The following is a 22,500-nucleotide window of genomic DNA, read 5'->3' on the forward strand; positions in this document are numbered from 1 at the left end:
TGTTGAGCAGGAAAATGAGCAGGTTGACATTGATGGTGGCTTTATCAAAGAGCTTCATCACCGCCACGCCTTCGTACTGCAGCTGGAGGAGATCCTGAGAAACAAACACATGAAAAGGTCAGCCGCAATAAATCAATCCCAGCTGACTGTCTCTATAACGCACCAATATTCACTGTCGAAAAAAAATAAAAGATATGAAAAGAGAAATTGTACCTGATATTCTAACTGTAATGTCTCCAAGTGCACGCCCATGAACTTGGCCTTCACCTCAAAAACTCCGACAGTCTCTGCTGGAGAAATCTCAAAAATAGCATTCTTGAACCTGTGGAGAGAGAAGAGTAAACAGAAGGGAAGACTCGTTAATGTGGTGAAAGGAGTAACCATGTGACAATGTTCTCACTCCCGCTAAGTTATTGTTCATAAGACGTGACATGAGTGACACATGCGGGTAAGCCAAGGCGAGAAGAGGGAGATTAGCTAACGTTAGCCAACATATTTATTAAAAAAAGGTCACATTTGAATAGTAATTTCAGCATTCGAATAGTATTGATTTTTTACAATTCGAATTTCGGTATTCGTTCCAACAGCCCTAGTCCACACAGCATTCCGGGATGTGAGAAAAACGTGCTCTGGTTTATTGGCATTTCTTTAAACCAATCACAATCGTCTTGGGCGGTGCTAAGCTCCGGACAGATCCCCGGTGCCGCTGCCAAATAGCCTCGGGAAGTTACTAGTTTTGGTGGAACGTGTGTACGTTCAAAAGTTGTTTTAGTCGTGCAACAGAAAACTCAGATTGGACAGATAGTCTAGCTAGCTGTCTGGATTTACCCTGCAGAGATCTGAGGAGCAGTTAACCATAGTCCTCAGAAATCCACCAGAGTTTAAAATTACAACACAAAGAAAGCGGAAGGTGACGGACATCCGGCCGTAAAGAGTGACATCCAGCGGAATTTCCGGCGGCAACGAACCAATCCCGGAAGTGGAAGGGCGTGGATATAGACTACATTGCACCACTGAAGAAAGCAGAACTCACTGGTTGGGCTGCAAATCCTCTATGGCGATCAGCACGCCCTTCTCATGGAGGCGAGCGGCGGTGTATTTCTGCGAAACCTGTTTACTCTTCTTGGTCTTGTTGTCGCCTGGTTTCTTTGACAACCTGAGGAGAGACAGAAAGACAGTGTACAGTACAACCATCTCTTGGATGACATCTCTTAGCACGCATAGTCAGAATGGTTCTGTTCAACATGTTTGGAAAATCAGAGGACAGGAGTTTGGTTGTCGAGACTGGGGTTTGTATTTGACACTAAGGCTACGCTTCGACTGCAGGCAGAAGTGGCCAAAATCAGATTTTTTTGGGGTAAAGTGACCAGGTCAGACTTCTTCAGAAGTAGTGTGAACACTCAAATCTTGCCCAGATCTGATTTCTTTCAAATCAGATTTAGACCACTTCCATATGTGGTCCTGAATCAGACCCAGGTCTGATTTGTTTCAATGCGGCCGCAGTGTGAACAACCAAGGCAGATTTGATGTGACTTTTACATCAATCTACATCGACATTTGTCACAATTATGCTCCGGCGGGAGTTAGCCCTAGACGCAGACAGTAAAATTAAAAACTTGACTAGGCCTACAAAATGGAGAACAGTGATGGAGTAAGTCAATGGAGGGAGAGTGAGGTGTAATTAGTGTATGGGGAGATACTTCAATTCAATCAAAACTAGAAGGATCATACCGTAACCGCTCCGTTTTTGAAAACAAATGGCCTATTTGTCTCTCTTTCTCTTCATTCTTCTCCTCCGCGCCAGCTCATTAATGTTACGGCTGCCATTACACAACATTTTTAAATAAAAGCGAAAATGCTTACTTCCTCCATAACCTCCCTAACTTTAGTTCAACAGCGTGCTGCGTCTGATGTCATTGTTATTGTTCTTTGGCGCATGCGGGTCAGTTTGAAACCGCAAACAGTTCACACTGGAATCTGATATAGGCCACATTTTAAAAGGTAATGTGAACAGCCAAACAAAAAATCTGATCTGAGCAAAAAATCTGAATTAAGCATTAAGACTTGCGGGTGTGAACGTAGCCTAAAGGAAAATGACCAAACCATGTATTCTGACCTTCATCCGCTATTCATCTTTGCGGTCTGCTGATACACGCCATAGCTTTTTGATAAATACACTGTCAGCTTGATGCCAGTCAGTCATATGTCAACATTAGAGATGTTACAATTCCAAATGTTGCTGTACAATTAATTGTCTCAGAAATAATGGCAATTAACAAGTCAAGTCAAATTTTAAAATATTTATTCATTACTTTTTTAAACAAATTAAAGTTTTGAATGAATTCCAGCATACAGCTGTTGGTTATATATCACTGTTATGTGACCCAGATAACGTAATAACAGTGTTGTAATGTAACAAAGTAAAAATACTTTGTTACTGTATATGACAGAGAACTGTTAAATCACTTACTTTCCCTTGCTGGCCAGGTTGTCCATGCACGTCTTGATATACTGATTGTACGAATCGATCTGAACTTCGTAAAAATTGGTCTTTGAATTCAGGGCGGTGTTGGTCTGCTGAAGTCTCACCAGCTCAGCTTTCCTACGCTGACGATACCGCCTCTGATTTCTGATGTCCTGTAACACACAAACACATTGTATTTAAATCAGACGCTGCTAGTTTTAATTGGCCACTTTAGCCCTATTGCACGGGATCAGTATTACCTGGGGACCTCTTGTAATTTGCAATAATTGCGGAGTCCGTCTGTGATCTTAATCCCAGCGTTAATCTGCCATGTCAAGAGTTTGTCAATTAAAATGTCTACCGCAAATGACCTGCCATATTTCACCAAACACATACAATATGTGGTGTGATATTAGTCCTGTGAGAAAAGGCATCCCTGTGATTTGGCGTCGTTATTGGCTGCGTTGCGGATTACAAATGAAAGTTTTGACAGAGCCTCATATGTGGGGGATAATGTCAGAAAATCTGAGTAAAATACGGACTTAATTTATCCAACACAGACGTGGGGGGGTAATTTCTAAGGGCGTAAATCACACGATTTATCACGATACGATATTATATCAATACTTTGGACAATGATACAACATTTACTGATGCCACAAAGTCTGCCACTATATGCTTCAATTCAACTCATAAGTCTATTTAACACAATCCGTTACATTTATATATAGTTACAAAAATCAACTTAAATATGATTTGTCAGTTTTATTTCTAAGCTCTTCCAGACATTTAAATTAAAAACTACTCTTTTTAATAAAAAGAACAAATATAAAGTGGGAATAAAGCATCTTTGCTTTCACTTTGTATCGATGATATTGCTCCGTTAAGGATTGAATCGATATATATCGATCCAGATCGATGTATCGTGACACCCCTAGTTGTTTCTAAATCGCATGATGTCCTCTGGTAATACTAATACTAGTCCCGTGCGAATAGGGCTTTTCAGACATTTTTATTTACCTTGGCTATGTCGTTGATGAGGTCCTGGAAGCGGTTCTCGGGGTGAACCTTGCCCAGCTCTGCCAGCCTCTGCAGGTTGCTCTTGATCTTGTCCTTCTTGCCCTGCAGCGTCAGGCTGTCGTCCACCACCGGTTTTACCTGCTTCATCTTCTCGGGAGTCTTGGCGTCTCGGATGGCTCTCCTCTGCATGGCACGCTGGTACTCTGCTTCCTGTCACCCAGGGAAACAAGAGGATCATACTTACTATAATGTCAGTTAAACAATGTTTCTATAGACCATTTCACAGTTGTATAACATAAACATTCTAAAAGGCCCCAAGTTGATTTCCTGTTGCAGTGTATGTAGTCTCGCTTTACCAGACCTTCCTCCACAGCGCTGCGGAGGAAGGTCTGCCTAGTCCACACAGCATTCTGGTTTACTGGCATTTCTTTAAACCAATCACAATCGTCTTGGGCGGCGCTAAGCACCGGACGGAGCCACGGTGCTGCTGCAAAATAGCCTCGGGAAGGAACTTGTTTTGGTGGAACGTGTACGTTTAAAAGTTGTTTTAGCCGTGCAACAGAAAACTCAGATTGGACAGATAGTCTAGCTAGCTGTCTGGATTTACCCTGCAGAGATCTGAGGAGCAGTTAACCATAGTCCTGTCTTAACATGAATCCAACATATTATTAGCAAATATCAATCAGCCCATTTTTTAAAAAAAAAAAAAAAAAAAAAACAGCCATTAATGATAGGCTTTCTAGCCCATAGGTAGGGTAGTCACTAAGGCAGCCATCCACAGATACAGTTCATCCTGAGGATTCACTGTGCCCCATGTATGTTTAACATTAAAAAAGGATTCATAAAATCATGCCAACAATTACTATTTTAATAGCTTAGTATTCTATGCACTAAAAAGGTATGTATAAAGGCTTCAGGCCGCCCTACACGTTAATGTAGGCCCAGTTTATTTTGCAAATGTAATATAATATATGTAGTAGGGGGTCCCTGCTCCATCTCTCTCTCAGTTAAGGGGTCCTTGGCGTAAAAAAAATGTAGAAGACCCCTGCTCTAAACCATATATCTTTAAAATTCTGGCAATTCAATATTACACTTCTGTTGGCAAAATCATGTGACGTAATCACTGAACAAAAAAGTGATTTGCTTTCATTTTGAGGTGTCATTTATGTTCAATGAGTATGTTCAATTGTTTCCCTCAGTGTCACAATTTTGATGTCTGCTTACAGTAAATTGCTTGCCATTTGTGTAGCATAATACTTCAGCAATACATAAATATACATTCATACATCTATTATGATAATTTGGTGTCCTCACGGTAAATAAATGAGACTGTGATGAAGACAAATGTTAGCAGCAATACATCTTTCTGGTATTTTGGTAGTATCATTAGCTGTAACGTTATCTAATATTCCCCATTTCATATAAACACAGCTGCTTCTGTTGGAAAGAGGATGTTGCCATAGATGTTATAGGCACACGTAGTCATTAGCCCTTCACTGCCTACTAAATAAAGTAAGCTGTTGCTTTTAGGCAAAAGCTTAAAAGTCCGTTTTGAAAAGGAAGCCAATCACCTTTTACCCAGAAATCCAGAAATGTCTACCCGATGAAATATGCAATGTAGACGAAGCTACAGGCTGAATACAGTGGTGTGGTGAGGGTATGGTTTGTTTGTTTGTTTGTTTGTTTGTTTGTTTGTTTATCATAATGATGGCTTCAAGTTATTACCACCTCCAAGGAGGTTATGTTTTCGGCTTGGTTTGTATGTTTGTATGTCTGTCAGCAGGATTACGGAAAAACTGCTGGCCCGATTTTTATTTAAACTTGGTAAAAGTGTGTAGCATGGGCCAAGGAAGAACTGATTACATTTCGGATCCGATTCACGGGGGCAGATACGCAAAGTATTTTTCACTTTTCGTTAACACGCGAATCAGGACATTTGTGCTGCATTTATGTGGTGTCACACTGCATTAACATTGTGAGATAGGTCATGCCTTGGTGGAGGTCTGCGCTCTCAAAGTGCCCTACTAGTTAACATAGTACCAGAACGTTTATTTATTTATTTATTTTTAAATTGTAGGTCCACGACATCAGCAGTGTACTGTAGTGGCTTTGTTGGCCCTAAATCTTATATCTGACCTGTTCTGTGCCTGCTGATGAGTCCAGGATCTCAGTCAGAGTCTCCCCGGGTTGGAACCTGATCACATCCACAATGAGCCTCTTGGTGCTGGAAAAAAATAATAATAAAAAAAAGCATGTAAGAAACCATTCAATTTTCTGAAACAACCATATGTATCTACTTTGTTAGCCATGAACTAGGGCAGGACTATATATTTATATTATATTGACATCGATATATGAGGCTAGATATCGTCTTAAATTGTGTGTCGTTATATCGTGATATGACACTGATGTTGTCTTCTCCTGGTGTTAATGTCTGTATTACAGTAAAGTGATGTAATTTTCTGAACTTACCAGACTTACTAGCTGTTCTATGATTTGCCTTTACCCACTTAGTCATATATTATGCACCACCTGTCTATACTTGAATATCACATTGGACTTTTCTGTAGGGCTGGGCGATATAGAGAAAATCAAATATCACGATATTTTTGACCAAATACCTTGATATCGATACCGCAACGATATTGTAGTGTTGACTATTGGTGCTTTCACAAAATATTTACACAATGAGATTTTTGATAAATAATCATCAGTAATGTAGATATAATGACTAAGTGTGTAAAGGCAAATAATAGAACAGTTACAACAGTCTGGTAAGTTCAGAAAATGACATCACTTTACTGTAATGCAGCCTTTAAAACCAGGAAAAGACACCACTTATGCCATATTACGATATCCAAAATCTAAGACGATATCTAGTCTCATATCACGATATCGATATAATATCGATATATTGCCCAGCTCTACTTTTCTGCTTTTTTTCCACTTCTGGTTGGACGCAAACTGCATTTCGTTGTCTTTGTACTCACACGCACAATGACAATAAAGTTGAATCTAATCTAAACATTTTTTAATCAAAAATCTCATTGTGTTATTATTGTTACAAATATTTTGTGAAAGCATCAATTGTCAACCCTACAATATCGCCTCAATATTGGCATCGATGTATTTGGTCAAAAATATAGTGATATTTGATTTTCTCCATATCGCCCCAGCTCTATCATGATACTACAGAATGAACTTACTTGAGCAAGAGAGTCCGGGCATCCATCTCAGCATTGGCCTCACCAGGGACGTCAAATTTGTTAGTGAGTGTGAGTGAAACCTCGGTCTTCCCCATCAGCTCTTTGGTGGGGTCGTCAGGAGGAAGAGGATTTTCACCTGAAAGAGACCGAGAGCTAATCAGATGAAGGGACAATGTGCTCAAAGGATCAGATGATAATTTACTGGGTGCTTAATAATTGTTAATGATTGCTTGGCCTCCGCTATTGCCGTTTTCCAGCCTTCTCAAGAACCGCTCATCCAAACAACTTCACACTCGACAATACATTTGCCATGATGTACTTCTGTCCCTCGTAATGCTAAAGTATATGGGTCATTTGCTAACAGCTAGCTATTTGGTACTAGGGGTGGGAAAAAATATTGATACGCCAATGTATCGTTATCCTTCGTGCGACACGATAATCGATACGCTGGCGCCACATATCAATATTTTAATTAATAAAATAAGGCGCTCTGAATAGATTTTCCTGCTCCCAGCGTCGCGGCTTCATGGCCCCTCAAGGTGGTGCTCAACACATGAATGAGGGAAAGAGGTTTTCAACAGGATGGAGGACAGCAATTTGAGGAAAATAACAGATGCCCCAGCCACGTTTAAGTCCAAAGTTTAACTTACAGACTGAAAATATTGCGCTGCAGAATTGTGCATTTTGGACTTGTAGTGAATAAAGAGAGAAAACCTGAACTTAACCTTTTCACGGGCATTTTGTATTAATAGTTAGACCGATATCGTGATGTATTGATTATTGCACAATTGCTGTATCGTGATATTATCGGTATCGTGAGCCATGTATGGTGTATCGTATTGAATTGTGAGGTACCCTGTGATTCCCATCCCTATTTGGGACCAGGCTATTTCTGGAAACAAAAGCGTTCATTTGGAAAGTTACATCGCTGCTGTTTGAAATGTTTGAGTTTGCTACAATGTAACATCTCCGGTCTCTCTTTCTTCATCTGTTCTTGAATGTACTGTAGCGAGCGACGAAGAGTGAGCTGTACCCAGCATGCCGTCCAGCTCCATAATAGCAAATAGTGGTCCCCTCTTAATACACTATACAGTGTGTACATCGAGTACTACTAATACATTCCAAGAGCTCGCACTCGACACTGCACTTCCTTGGGTCCGTCGATCGGATGTCAAAAACAAATGGACAGACATAACGACCAAAATGGACCGACCAAACGACCGACTGACCGACCAAACGACCGACCCTCCTTCTATTTAAGTTCAGTTCTTGTATAGTTATCTGCTTCACTCCACTCACCGATGAGGGACTCCACGGTGGGAACCTCGCCCAGGTCCTCCAGCAGCTCATGGATGGGGTCATTGTGCTCTGGAGCAATGGCGTCCTGGTGGTCCAGCAGCAGCTAACAGGACAGAAGAGCCCAGGCAGTGTGTTAGTCATACTGTAGAAGATAAAAATCTCTCAAAAACATCTGGAAATCAACAATTTAGGTACAGACCAACAGGAATATGTGTGTGGCAGTGGGAATGATTTGAGACAGAAGAGAGTGAGGGGGTCCAAACTCACTGTGTGAGTGTTGATAATCTCTCCAATGGAGATGTAGATGACAGGTTTGGTGACGGTGACCAAGTCAGAGTACTGATCCACGTTGAACTTATCTTCAAGTGAGGGAACGTCACACGCTGCCAGGAAGAAACGCCTGCAATGGAAGAAGAAGGGATAAAGTCAGAATACAAGCTTTAAACAGCAAAGGCAGCATGAGAGCATCACTAAGGAGAAACTAGACATTTACTAACATCATCCTGAAGTAACTGAACGCCCCTTTTTGAAAAGCATTGCTAGTTATTGCTAGTTATAGCATATCTGCCTCAAATTTCTATAATGATAAACATCTGACCTGAACTTCTGGTGGGAGGAACTGAGATATTCATTGATGGGATTGAGATGGGCGTTGTCTCCCAGGAACATCTTATTGGAGGCGGCGTGCTGCAGCATCTTGGCGACAGAGCCCAGGTTTCGCCGCTGCTCGGTGGTCAGCTGGCCACCCGCCGACACCTCGATGATGTCAAAGGCATCGGGTGCCACGATGGCTGGGTTCATGTAGCGGTAATACAAGAGGTTCCCCACAATCTGAAACGTCAAAATCAAATGATTCCGTTAGTCAAAATTATTATGATGAGAAAAGGTGACATATTTTTCATACTTTATGAGCACTTTTTTTAGGATGAAAAGTCGTAATGGCATATAAAAAGCTCTTAAAATTGGAAAACTTATTGTATGACCAGTGATCAAACTCTTCAGAAAGAAATGTTAGTAAAGTTATATTCAAGGTGTGCTGGGTGATGCAGCCATCAACAGATATACTAGTATTCACAGTACCGAATTAAATCAGCATACAGAAAAATAAGAAGCAGGCATTAACCTAGGATTATTTTCATTTAACTTAAAGGAGCAGTGTGTAGGAATTAGGGGGACCTATCGGCAAAGATTACATCCTTGTTGGCATCTTTCTATTTTAGGACTATTCAGATTAACCATGAGGGGAATGATTTGAGATTCAAGGGTTTGGTAGGTGCTAGTGCAAAAAGAGGAAAAGGCTCTTGACCCTGTTAGCGTGTGCAGGAAGAGGAGAGCCACCTTAATGTCAGCAGACAGAGAGAAGGAGGACACCACCACCACCCCGACAGAGAGGCTGCAGCTGGTCGGCGAGGCGAGGAAGAGCAGAGCAACAGCGGGAAAAGAAGAAAAAATGGAAAGAAAGGTGTAAGAAACAGGGAAGAGAGAGCCAGGCAGAAGATGATCAATGAAGAGGCTATGGTGGTCAGTTCACCCAGTTTTCAACAGAGGTGCCGCGAGCAATTGCAGCCATTCAAGTTGTTCTTTCAAGTACTTGTAGAGACAATAAAATCGAGTCGGGATGCAAGACGCTTCGCTTCCGAGACGCTCTCGGTGTGGTATGGTGCGTGGCGGAGGACTGAACAAAACCGGAACGCAGCACAGACGCGCCTGGTGGAACATCCTGATAAGTCTCAGTGTCAGAGACCTCACACTCATTAGCTCCATCAAACTGAAATGATCTGCATGTTTAGATAACACTGTGGTAGGTGGGTTTGGTAGAACTGACCCTTTAAAGACTGGGAAGCACAGAGTGACAAACATTACGCTTACAAATTAAAGATGCAAACCTTGAGCAGCTCATCCTCCGTAGCATCTGGGAATTTCTCATGGAGGGTGTCCTTCAGCACCTTGGAGATGAAACGCATCCCATATCTGACGGACAAAAAGCCACACAGACAGCGGAAACAATGTCACTATAATTGTTGGTTCGAAACAGCTGACTTGAGTCTGTAAAAATGCAGACAGCGGTGCTGTGAGTGAGGAACGTACGGGATTTTATCCACCGAGACGATGATGGCGGACAGGAATTTGTCAGTGATGGTCTTCATGTTCTTGATGGAGGCTTCCAGTCTCGTCCTTACCTCCTCATGGGACATGGCCTGCTCTGGAGTCACGTCATAAGGCAGCTTACTGTTGAGGACAGGACAGAAAGAGACGGAGAAAAGGAACAACCGTTAATTTCATATCATATCCTCGTAGAGTCTTTCTTTGCTTCACTAGTGTGCAGTACTGTAGCCACGCTTTCATCACTGCAATTCTTCTGTAATTTGGAAAAATGTGCCAACACCAACAAAGACATCTGTCAATGGGGTAAGCAATAATGAATTGATAAGATTTCTAGCATAAAAATCAGGCTACTATAAAACACCATCTGATCTTTAAACTAAAGTGAAATTTTATATATTTTTTATATATTTATTACTGTACTTAGTTATCCCATAACTCTGTTTTTGTGTCTATCCAGTGAGACTACAAACTAAAAACGTCCTGTCCCATAAGGTTAGGCCTAAAAGTCTGGAATTGTAGACGGTTGTGGCTGACAATATGTAGAATGAATGTGGTGATTTTAATAGTTCTGGCATAAAGCATGTCCAAGTTATTGTTATTGAAATATGACTTTTTACAGACGAGGACCAAAAGTACTTTGTACTGATGTAGTTTAGGCTGTGTTTTAGCCACATGCTAAAGCCCATTTCCAGAAACTAGAAGATGTTACCGTTCAAATGAAGCCTCACATATTGTACATGGATTTTTCCCTTACAATTCTTCTGTTATAAGCTTTTCCATTTGGGTATGCCAAATAGACAAAAATGTAAAAACAATAATTGTGTTTTTGTCTTTGCCTTGTTCTAAGTTTGGTCTGATTCTTGAAATAAGTACGCCAACTAGTTTTCATTTAATAATAGTGTGTGATATACAGTAAGTGGGATTATCATGCAATCGTTTTTTATATATATATATATATATATATATATTTATTTTACTTGCCAAGCCTAGCAGAAAAACAGATTAAATATCTTACTCAGAAAAATGTTTGACCAGAGTATTTAACATCGATAATTAGAAATATTAAGATTTAATTGGCCGTAAAATAAGTGATATGACTTTCTTGGTTTGTTTTTGCAGTGATGTTGCATTATGATTTTCCTGTATGTGAAAAAATTAGACAGCCACCCTCTTGTCAAGTCGGCGCAAAATGAACCTAGGGGTTAAGCTAGCTAGCGTTATAAGCTAATTAGCGGTTTGCGATAAAACTGGTCACATTCGATTAGCATGAAAACATATCCCAGAGAACGGTCGACTCGGTACACACGTGTTATTAACCCCTAGGTTCATTTTGCGCCGGATTTGTCCTTTAAACCTACATTGTGTAATTTTTTTAGTTGATTCTTAGCAAAAACCCCTTTGTTCTTTCACAAATATGTGCTCATTCATGTGTAATTACTTCCACCAGCTAATCAAAGTATTCTCGTAAGCGTAGAATCTGCCATTCAGAATCATTCAGAATACATACGAGCGAGTCGCTCGAATGATGGCCGCCATGTTGCGCCTCCATCTTTAAAATACATTAGCCAAAGAGGGACATACCTCCGCCTTTCGCCCTCTTACACTCAGTGGCACCGTGATGAATGCCAGGGAGAGATTACTCGCCAGGGAAGCGAAAAAGAGAATTAAAACGACAACGCGACAGGCAAAGCAACAAGACCAAAGTTAATATTGGAGTGGCTAGAACAGCTGCGTGTAAACTAAGGAGATACTAAGAGCTAATTTCGGGTTTGGCTGTAGGAGTTAAAATGCGCTCGGAATGGGAGGGACCAGAAAGTAATATTCAGTTGGTTGTCATATACAATTTCACCGCTAGATGGGAGAAATTCTTACACAATGTAGCTTTAAGCTCACCTAGCCTCTCCGGTCTGCGTCTCCATCTGGTTGACCCAGCCCTTATAGATGTCCACCGGGTCGGTCTTGATGTTTAGCGATTTGTCATCCATGATCTCCTTGACGACCGGTGCCAGGATCTGCCGCAGCGCGTTCTGTCCCCGCGCACCGCGGTGGAAACTCACCACCATCTTGATGACTGTCGGGTTTCCTGTGACGATCTCCTTCATCTGGTCCACTTTTGACCTGCGGACAGTTGTTGAAACATTTTTTTTTTTTAACTGTGTATTTATTTATGGACATCGGATTTAAAACTGTGCTCATAAATGATTGCTGCAGTGTCTGGTTCTCACTTGATCTCCTCCTGCAGGGCCGTTTTGAAGAGCTTGGCCAGCAGGTACTCCTCTCTCTGGTTGGACGCGTAGTTGTACAGGGTGAAGATGACAGAGTCCATGAACTTTGTGGATTTATTCTGTGGCATCTGGAAGATCAGCTTGGCCAGATACGTGGGGTTAGTCTATAAAAAGAAGGCAGACATTGAGTTAAATATTATCAGAGAGATGTAAGTAAGTCAGTTAAATGTATTTATAGAGCGCTTATCATGGATAAAAATCACAAAGTTTTTTTACATAAAAACATACAAGATGATACATGTTACAAACACAATGCACAATTCAAATTACAAAGTAACAGAAAAGAAAGTGAAGATAGATCAACCAAATGCCTGTTTAAAAAGGTAGGTCTTTATCTGATTTTTTTAAAAGAGTCCACAGAAACAGCAGACCATAAGGGTGGAGGCAGAGCGCTCCAAAGTCTCGGTGCTACGGACTCAAAAGATCGATGACCACGGGTCTTAAGCCAGGTGCATGGAACAGACAGTAAATATGACATATTAGACCTAAGAGAGCGAGCAGACAAATATTGTTGAAGTAACTCGGCCATGTATGCAGGTATATCATCCTTGTTCACAGACATCTGCAGTTGCTTTTCCACATCAACATTTTCCAGCTAAATATTTGTAACATATGTTTCTCCCTCTTTTACTCACCCACGTACCTGTTTGTTCCTCTTGGTATATGTGTTTACTGTTGTCTGTGTTGTATTTCAAATTGTATTTTATGTCATTCAATTGTATGTATTTCTAATGTATTTTATTTTCTAGCCCTCCTTCCCTTTCCCTAAGTGGCTTTACCACTTGTCAGGCCGCCATTGAAATAAGAACCTGTTCTTAATGACTTTCCTGAAAAAATAAAGGTGAAATAAAACAAAAATAAAAATAAAAAATAAAAGGTGCCTGATTGTACAACACTCTTAGCCTAGAAATCTAGACGCACCCTAGCGGCAGCAAATGTCATTTGCAGCCAGGGTCAGTCTAGCAACTCTCCGTTGGCTTGCGAGCTGGAAAAACCAAACTCTAGCCAGGCCAATCACATCGTGTATAGAGTCGGTGGGCGGGCTTAACATAATGATGGCAGAGTTGCGACGGTTCCGCGTGAATTCCCTGCTACTTGAAAACAAATAAGATGGCTGCTGCTGCTGGCGAACAGCGGTCTTTGGAATCGGCTTTGGCCGCGACTCTGGAAGACTTGGAGTTAAGCTTTTCTTTGAGAAAAGAACAAAGAACGGCACTGAAGTCATTCTTAAAAAAGGAAGATGTGTTCAGAGTTTTGCCGACCGGATACAGCAAAAGTTTAATCTATCAACAAACTCCGCTACCTTCTTCGTTGCTCTGCCTGGTTGTAGCGCTATCCTATTACGTGCAGAGGGAATTTGAAAGACAACCGTTTATCCCGCCCCTCGGATTGAGCCCTGCCAATGGTGAGTTCCCAGACCCAACATCATGATGTGGGTCTGGCTTGTCAGGCTACAACACTCCGTATGTAAGAGTGAGAACTTAAACTGAATCCTCTCTGCAACAGGGAGCCACTGAAGAGACTTAAGAACAGGAGTGATGTGAGACCGTCTTTTTGTCCCACTCGCACACACAAGTCCACACAACCTCATTACATCTATATTGTTTTAATATATTTTATGCCTTTCTTGTTTTGTGTAGCCAACCTTATGCTAGGGCAATCATATTTTAGGGGGGCGATGGCCACCCCGTGCCCCCCTTGCAGCCCCGCCCCTGATGAGTAGCCTTGAGGCAGACGGCAGGTATCAGGATTTAGAGACAAAGCAATCAAAGAGCAGAGCTGTAACTGTAAGGTTACCTGTAACAGGTAGAAGAGGTACTGGTAGGCTTCCAGTTTGACCCTCTTCTCCTTGCTGAGGGCCTTCAGGCCCCCCCGCTGCTTGTTCATCATCATCATGTCGGACAGCTGGCCCTTGTTCTTCTTGGTCAGCTTCTTGCTATGCGACACCACCTCCTGCAGCGTGATCTTGTTCTTCACCAGCAGGCCAATCTTGATGTCCATCAGGTTCAGGTCGTTCTCCAGCTGCTGGTTGGAGCGGATGTTGGTGATCACCTCCTCGCGGAGCTGCATCAGTTCCAGCTCCTCCTGGAAGTCCTGGTCGCTGTGGTCCAGCAGGTGGACAAACTTCCTCACCACCGCCATCGGAGGATCGTCTGCGCTGACTGGGGGGAGGAGGGAGGACATGTTGACAGTCAAGTTGGGGCGGGGGAAAAAATTTATACAGCAGAGTATCGCTATATTCTCTGTGGCAATAATGAATCGATACAAGTACGCCAAATATCGTTCTTTTAAATTCAAGAATTTAAGTATTTGGTACTAGAATAATAAAATCAATCCCATTTTGCAGGTCACCCTCTACCACACACTCCCCACACACACACATGCCTGCCCTGCTATTCTTTTAAAGAGATTGACGCACACATAGGGTTAGGTACCGAAACCCGGTTCCTACGCAACCGGTAGGAATCAGACCGGATTAGAACGCAAATTACGGTTCCTCATTTCGGTTCTACTTAATGTGTCGACTGAAATATTTTCCCCACTTTCCCTTTCTTATTATATATTTAAGTACTTTAAAACGTTAATATATTGTTAAATTTAAATAATTTTCAATTTAAAAAAACTCTATAAAAGAGCCTTTCTTTGATGTCATTTTTCAGTTTTTCAAGAATCGGTTTAGGAATCAGAATTATTTTAAAACTACCGGTTCGGCATTGGAATCGTAAAAATCCAAATGATACCCAATCCTACGCACACACCAACGCACAAGTGTAAACATCAGGCCACTTACGTAGTCTACAGTAAAAGCTCTGCACGGAGCCCCCGCAGGACCATAAATCAGCCTTCATTTATAGAACTCAAAGTCTGTTTGGGATCCTACTCACTCAGCGTCTTGTAGTCATCTCTGGCCTTGTTGGCTCGAATGAAAGCCTGAATCTTCACCACTTGATTGATCTGCAGTAGAATAACAGCAATCACTTGGCTGACCTTTGTTTTTTTTAAACAGTACCACAGGAATCCACTGTGAGATGAAGTGGAAATGACTTCACTCGTGTCAGAGTGATAATGATCCGTCTGCCTCCCTCAAAGCCCACAGACACCGACTAAATGTCAGCGATGTGTCACAGGAAATGAATGCACAGTGATTTTTATTAGATAACACTGCAATATGTTAACTTTAAACCCTCATTTCTGTGACAGACCATTTACAACCCATTGTCTTGGTTCTTTTTTCAAATTGTCTCAAAAACTCAATTTGCGGCTAATTTTATTCAACCAGGTTTGAGGCTATGAACACTCACGTGATCCTGGAAGTACTTTAGACGATCCTTGTATTTCTTACGCGCTTGGTGCATCCGAACCATGGATTGGATCTGAGGAAGACAAAAATAAATCCTTTCAGTCTTAACTGTATTCGTACGTCTGATACTAATATTTAGTTTACAGACATTGCATAATAACGTTACCTTGATGGCCTCTTCACTGTGGTCTTTCAGATACTGCTTACGGTCTTTGAACTTCTTCCTCTGTTGGTGGCCTTTCCAGTGGGCCTGAGAAAGAAGAGACAATCAGTATAATAACAAGTCCTCACAGCAGACAGCCGTTTCAATGTGTGCACTCAGGATGATAGCTGTGTTACAGGTGTATCTCACCTGTATGCATGAAACTGCTGGGTCTTGGGACTTCAGGAAGCTCATCCGCTCCCTTTGTCGTTTTCTCACCAGGAAGCCACGGCAACGAGCTTGCAGCTTGGCGATCAGAGACTCGTTGGCCAGCCACAGCTGCTCTCGATTGTAGGCTGTGGTTACCCCGGACACCACCGACTGACAGGAAGCATAAAGCAAACAGTTTAACTCAAAGTTTGAAAAAAAAACCCCGCTACGGCCATGCAGTGCTGCACAAGGACAGTAGTCGGAATCAACGGTAGTTCTGTGTGTTGCCGTTCTCAAAATCCCGTCGCTTCGGGAAACAACAACAAACCTTGAGCTAGCAAGCTACATGTAAAAAAGGCAAGTTTTAAACGATATTTGGATGGTGCAACAAGGCATGCCTGCTTGGTTCTTTTGGGGAATGACTATAAAGATTTACGAAGAATACGTTTACGGTATTTCCTCTCTAACTGGGACATTTTGGGACCGATTGTTGGGATTGCTGTGGACAAAGTGCACACGGCTATTAGCCTGGATGCCAGCCAAACTTAGCCCCGCCCACAACATTTGAGGTCGGGAAGTTCGGTCTGGACTTGATCCGTTGTGCTCCAACCAGAGCTGTTTGGACCAATCAAATTGTCAGGGCGGGCTTTATACGATGATGGACAGATGATCAACAGTAACGTAATCAACCACGTCACCAAAGAGTGCTTAGGTTGAATTTGTTTACAACAAAGATGGCTGCCATCGCGTCTGTTATAAAAGATATCGACAGCGCATTTATTTTAAAAGAGGAACAGTCAACCGTGATCGAGGCATTTGTCGATCGGAAAGATGTTTTTGCCGTCCTTCCTACGGGATTCGGCAACGTCACGTACTCCGTTGCTCTGATTGGTTGTAGGTCTATCCAATTGAGTGCAGAGGCAAATTTTCTTTCCTGGTTCGGTTGAAACACACCCCAAAATCACAGCCCAATGGAGCAGAATCAGACTCATATTCTGACTAGAATCTGAGTATGATGACGTCAGGCTACACGGCTATGTACCGGTAAGAGCAAATTATGTTTAACCATGTATCTAGCTAATTTAAATAGCTCATGTTTCTGTATTGTGTCAACAGTTAATTTCACTTAATATTGTGTGTTTTCTTTTGCAGGGTGCAAATGTTCCACCAAAACCATTTTGCAGAGACACCGTCGCTGCGTTCGGAGCTTAGAGCCGCCCAAGACGATTGTGATTGGTTTGAAGAAAAGCAAACAACCCAGAACAATTTTTCCTTCTATCCTGGGATGTATGTGTGGTGAAGCCAGACCTTACTCCTTACACAGCGCTGTGGAGATAGGTCCGGTTATGGGAGACTACAGGGACAGTGACCCACCTGTATGTCCTCCTTGTTGAGCTGGGTGTTGTTCTGTACGAAGCCCTCTGGTTCCACCCAGGTGCCCTCGTTGGTCTCCAGGTTATAATAGTAGTTGTGTCCTCCCTTCACCCAGTGTTTCACCCAGTCACTGCCATTATCACCTGGACAGACAGCATTACAGAACACAAGTGAACAAGATGGAGGCAATGGAGCTAATTACCAAGTAGCATAATCCCTCCATTTTACATTTATTTCAGTAATGCAGTACAGCAGGCAAAATTCTTCGTAGTTTGAAATTAGATTTTGAATTACAATGTTGGACCATTCAAAGAAAACTTTCCCCACCCAGATTTTTATCTTAACGGTCTGGGGATTGAACTCGCTTCATTAACCTTTAGGCCACCACGGCCCATTTATAAACACTGAAAACCACTGAAAACGAGCATTATTCCTCCAAATGTAATCAGAATTGTAGTTTTTCCGACAGACACGGTGGCTGTCCTTCCCCTTATTCATCCCAACATTTTCTCCTCACCTTCTGCCTTTTTCTCATCTCTTATCTTGGACAGGTCCTCCTGGTAGGTCTGAGCACACTCGGAGGTGACTCCGTACAGTCCTGACCCGGGGTTACGCAGAGCAGCGAGAGTCTGAGCTGGATCGCCAGTGTCCACCGCCTCATTGACAGCCTGGATGGAGCGCGAGACTGCAAACACAAACACAAAACGTCAGCCCTTTGCTGCTCTTCACGCTGTCCTAACATCAAGAACTCTCGGCAGAATGTGGGTAGTAAATGTTCTGCAATATTATATATAGAGATGGCCCGATATCATTTTTTGCTTCCCGATACCGATTCTGATACCTGAACCTGCGTATCGGCCGATACCGAGTACCGATCCGATACCAGTGTGTCATATATTTTATTATGTTTTAACAACTGTATACCATAAGCGGAGTTTGACATTCGAGCCAGGGGCGGCAAAAAAAACAAAAACAAACTCATTGTAGAAGCTGAGACCTGGCCTACCACTTGGGGAACAAAGCACGAGCACATATGGACAAAACTAACATGCTAAATAAACATATGTTTATTTTTAAAGAAGATTTTAAATTACATTGTAACAATTTAACAACTCGCCCTTATGAAATCCAATCGCAGCATGGCTGTCTTGGAACGCAATAGACAGACGGTGGCAAACTGCCCCGACACTTAAATTCAACTAAAATGTAACGGTGAACAATCAGTGTTGGACCTCCAGTCTGTTGAGATGCCTCTCCAAACGCAGAAACCAAGCGCAGTCCCACCATAAAAGGTTAAGACACATTGAGAAAAAAGATCCGTATTTTGCCGTAATCCAATGACACGAAAAAAAAAAAAGTAATCCACAGCGATCAGGAGATCCACTTCGCCGTTTAAACAATGTGGAATAAAAACGTATAAAAGTCCAAATCTACACAAAACATGCAATCAATTAGTAAGTTGACAGCAAATTTATATACATGGCATTTAGGAAACCTTTATTACAACGTCCAGACTAGAGCAACAGTAATTTTAGTTTTAGTAGCAGTAGGCCTATATGAAATCAGATGTATTACCTACCACCATTTAGTTGTTTTGTGTTATTTAAAATATTTATAAAATATCTGGTCATGCCATGAAACAATGCAATTACCCGCTTCAGCCGCCGGGGGGGCCCCGCAAACTCCGCGTATGCTGTATACTACTATCCCTGTATGGATGTGATATGATTTCTATCTTTGTTGTCAGTCTGGCTCAGGTTAAACTCTTTGTGAAACATGAACAAACAAACAATGAACGCCACAGAACTTTCTTTTATTATGCAGTTTGACAGTCAGTTATAACAGAAAAAGAACATAAATAAACTACTTTAACGTAGATTTTCTTTAGGGCTTTATTACGTGGTATCGGATCGGTGCATAAACTCCAGTACTTCCTGATACCGATACCAGGGTTTTAGGCAGTATCGGAACATCTCTACTTATATATAACATAGGTTCAGTAAAATGAAGTGTGAGCTTACACTGCAAGGCCTCCTGTGTGTCCTGGTTTGCCTTCAGAATGGAATCCTGGATCTCATCCAGCCATAGCACAGCAGAGGGGTCCTGGGTCTCCTGGAAGGACACGGCAACATATGTTCAGAAACTAACATAAAAAAAGGTTGATTCACTTTATGCATTGCACAATGACAGGGCGGTGTAAACTAGACAGACTGCAGCAAAAGGCTTATAACTCTAAATTAGGGCTGCAAGTAACGTCTATTTTCATTGTCGATTGATCTGTCGATTATTTTCTCGATTAATTCATTAGTTGTTTGGTCTGTAAAATGTCAGAAAATGGTGAAAAAAATGTGTGAGTGATGATCAGTGTTTCCCAAAGCCCTAGATGACATCCTCAAATGTCTTATTTTGTCTACAACTCAAAAGATATTCAGTTTACTGTCAGAGGAGAGAAGAAACAAAAAAAAACATCCAAATTTAAGAAGAATTCTTAAATAAATGACTCAAACAGATTAATCGATTATCAAAATAGTTGGAGATTAATTTAATAGTTGACAACTCATCGATTAATCTTTGCAGCTCTACTAAATTCAACACAGTTTCCACTCATTATGAACTGTAGTTAAACCCAACTGCATCCAGATGGCGCACTCTGTCTCTGTATAACGCACGAGGCAGCTGTTTGCTACTTGTGCTGCTGCTGCTGCTTTCTAGAGCCTGTTGAAACAGGCAACTCATTTGGTTTTGGTTTCAGCCTCCCCCTCTATGTGTCCTGCCCCTTCACGTTGTGCTTTAGGGTAGATGAGGAGGTGTGTGTGTGTGTGTGTGTGTGTGTTTGTGTGTGTGCGTGTGCGTGTGCGTGCGTGTGAAAGGCATTTTCTATGGGCCCCTCCCCGCATCCACAGCTATTCATTCTAGCATCTTTTTGGGCCCTCCTCATATGAGAGCCCTAGGTACTCAGTCCCCTATTTCTCCCCAGTCCGACGCCCCTGTGTGTGTGTGTGTGTGTGTGTGTGTGTGTGTGTGTGTGTGTGTGTGTGTGTGTGTGTGTGTGTGAGAAAGGAGGTGGGCGGGTCTGACTGACTGATATCAGATCCTAGAGGAAGATTTTTTTTGCAAAGGGAGAGGAGTTGGCAGCTGACATGTGCAACAGCATGCACCAGGAGGACTGAAATGAGTGCATCTTTATAGCAAACAGAGTACCTGGGCGAGCGCTGATTAGTGTTTGTATGTTTGCACTTGGCGCGGTAATAGGTATTTGTGTGTGGGTGATGATGAGTCCCTGCAGCTGGCGGGAGACAGGGTGTGGTGCCAGAGAGGGCGGAGGGACTGGAGGAGGACTTGGGCGTAGCTTGATGTAGTTCATCACACGTTTCAAGCCCATCATGCAAATAAGAGGAAGTGAAAGCTGAGGGGGTTGGGTAGATTATAATTCATCGTTCTAAACTTTTCTTCTGTGCATTTTCTTTTTTTTTTTTTTTTTAACTTCCTTTGAAACCATGAGGTCATGCATGTGTCTCACACACACACACACACACACACACACACACACACACACACACACACACACACACACACACACACACACAGACACAGACACAGACAGACACACACAGACAGAACCAAGCATGACTAGACTGAATCTTGTACAGTCCCAGTTGTTCCCAGTGATTGTTGCAGTTACAAAGTGAGGAGATAACCATCTGAAGAGGCATACAGTAGTAGACTATATTGGGCTTGTTAGTCAGAGTCTGGGCAGGACTTCCTGCTGTTTGTCTAGGCACAGCCCTCAGCCCAGTCAAAGCTTAACTTCTGCCTGACTGTCTCTGACTAACTGTTCTAATACTGCAGAGTTAATGAGGCGACACAAAGAAGCCAGTCACAAATTGAACCGCAGGAGGAAAAAAAAAAAAAGCTTGGTTGTTTGTTTCTTCTCCAAACTCCCCTGACCTCAGCTGGAAACACCCCTCTTACAGCTTGACTACATCTTAGTAGAGCTGCAAAGATTAATCCATGAGTTGTCAACTATTAAAGTAATCGCCAGCTATTTTGATAATCGATTTAGTCGGGTTGAGTCTTTTTTCTTTTAATAGAAAAAAGGTTAACATTCTCTGATTCAGCTTCTTAAATGTGAATATTTTCTGGTTTCTTCTCCCCTCTGTGACAGCCCGACACATTAACTGTAATTATGAGCCCGAGCCCGAATTTAAACCCGACAATTTTTTAATACGTGGGCCGTTATAACTGACGTTCTCAACTACAATTCAGAGTTGTTTGAACTGCAGAAATCTGTTTAGAATAATACAACAAGGACGAAGCCTGTAAACTGCGCTGTTTGTTTAGAATGGAACGGATTGCAAGTAGATCCGAATGAAGAAATGTAAAAAAATAAATAAATAAAAGAAACAATGATGAACAACATATTGTTGTCACTGCCCACGACTTGTTTAAACTGCTTCCATACCTCCGACTTTCCTCCACACTTGCTCAAAGTTAATTCTCCTGTTTTTCTTTTTTTCTTTACATCTTCAAGCTCCCGGTGTGATGCGTGCGAGAGGAGGAGACTCCGCGCATGACACGTGCTGCATTTTGTAACTGCAGCCTAACTTTTGTACACATTTGTTACTTTTATATAGCCTATATATGTATTTATAATATTTCTGATTATGGCATAGCTATCTCCCCACCCAAATAGGATAATAAGGTAATGGATAAAAAAAAAAAATTGTGGACCCTTGAAAATAACGGCCCGAGAATCTAAACTCTAATATATATATATATATATATAACCTTTATTTATACAGGTAATCTCATTGAGACACAGAGTCTCATTCACAAGAGAGACCTGTTTGGGACAATACACAACATCAGTTACAGACAAACAGACTACAATAGTATTACTATGATTTACCAAATAGTACATACATAGTACAATTTTTTTTTTCCAATGCTTGAGTGTTAAAGATCAAACTTGCTTGGTTTGTTATTGTTTTCATTTAATTTATTTGTAATTTTTTGCTTTTTGTTACTACTAGTTTTGTTGGCAGATATTGTTGCATGTATTTTTATTTTTATTTTATTTTTTAATTTCTTTT

At 41.7% G+C, this 22,500-nt stretch overlaps 1 protein-coding gene across 1 annotated transcript in view; it reads right to left on the minus strand.

The window, feature by feature from the left end:
* Positions 1-22,500, minus strand: part of iqgap1 (IQ motif containing GTPase activating protein 1) — a 72,327-nt gene that overhangs the window by 424 nt on the left and 49,403 nt on the right. The window contains exons 16-37 of the mRNA XM_031323659.2: positions 19,429-19,519; positions 17,925-18,092; positions 17,408-17,550; positions 16,034-16,204; positions 15,848-15,931; positions 15,683-15,754; positions 15,266-15,335; positions 14,178-14,542; positions 12,321-12,484; positions 11,989-12,213; positions 10,078-10,218; positions 9,876-9,960; positions 8,588-8,820; positions 8,257-8,389; positions 7,990-8,092; positions 6,691-6,826; positions 5,621-5,708; positions 3,485-3,694; positions 2,471-2,637; positions 1,034-1,156; positions 214-322; positions 1-94 (exon numbers count right to left, since the gene is read on the minus strand). The exon at positions 1-94 is cut by the window's left edge and continues 424 nt beyond it. Coding sequence (XP_031179519.1) covers positions 1-94; positions 214-322; positions 1,034-1,156; positions 2,471-2,637; positions 3,485-3,694; positions 5,621-5,708; positions 6,691-6,826; positions 7,990-8,092; positions 8,257-8,389; positions 8,588-8,820; positions 9,876-9,960; positions 10,078-10,218; positions 11,989-12,213; positions 12,321-12,484; positions 14,178-14,542; positions 15,266-15,335; positions 15,683-15,754; positions 15,848-15,931; positions 16,034-16,204; positions 17,408-17,550; positions 17,925-18,092; positions 19,429-19,519 — 3,175 coding nt within the window. The remainder of the gene's footprint in view (positions 95-213; positions 323-1,033; positions 1,157-2,470; positions 2,638-3,484; positions 3,695-5,620; positions 5,709-6,690; positions 6,827-7,989; positions 8,093-8,256; positions 8,390-8,587; positions 8,821-9,875; positions 9,961-10,077; positions 10,219-11,988; positions 12,214-12,320; positions 12,485-14,177; positions 14,543-15,265; positions 15,336-15,682; positions 15,755-15,847; positions 15,932-16,033; positions 16,205-17,407; positions 17,551-17,924; positions 18,093-19,428; positions 19,520-22,500) is intronic.

Source organism: Sander lucioperca, chromosome 3 (assembly GCF_008315115.2).
Source record: "Sander lucioperca isolate FBNREF2018 chromosome 3, SLUC_FBN_1.2, whole genome shotgun sequence".
Lineage (NCBI taxonomy): Eukaryota > Metazoa > Chordata > Actinopteri > Perciformes > Percidae > Sander > Sander lucioperca.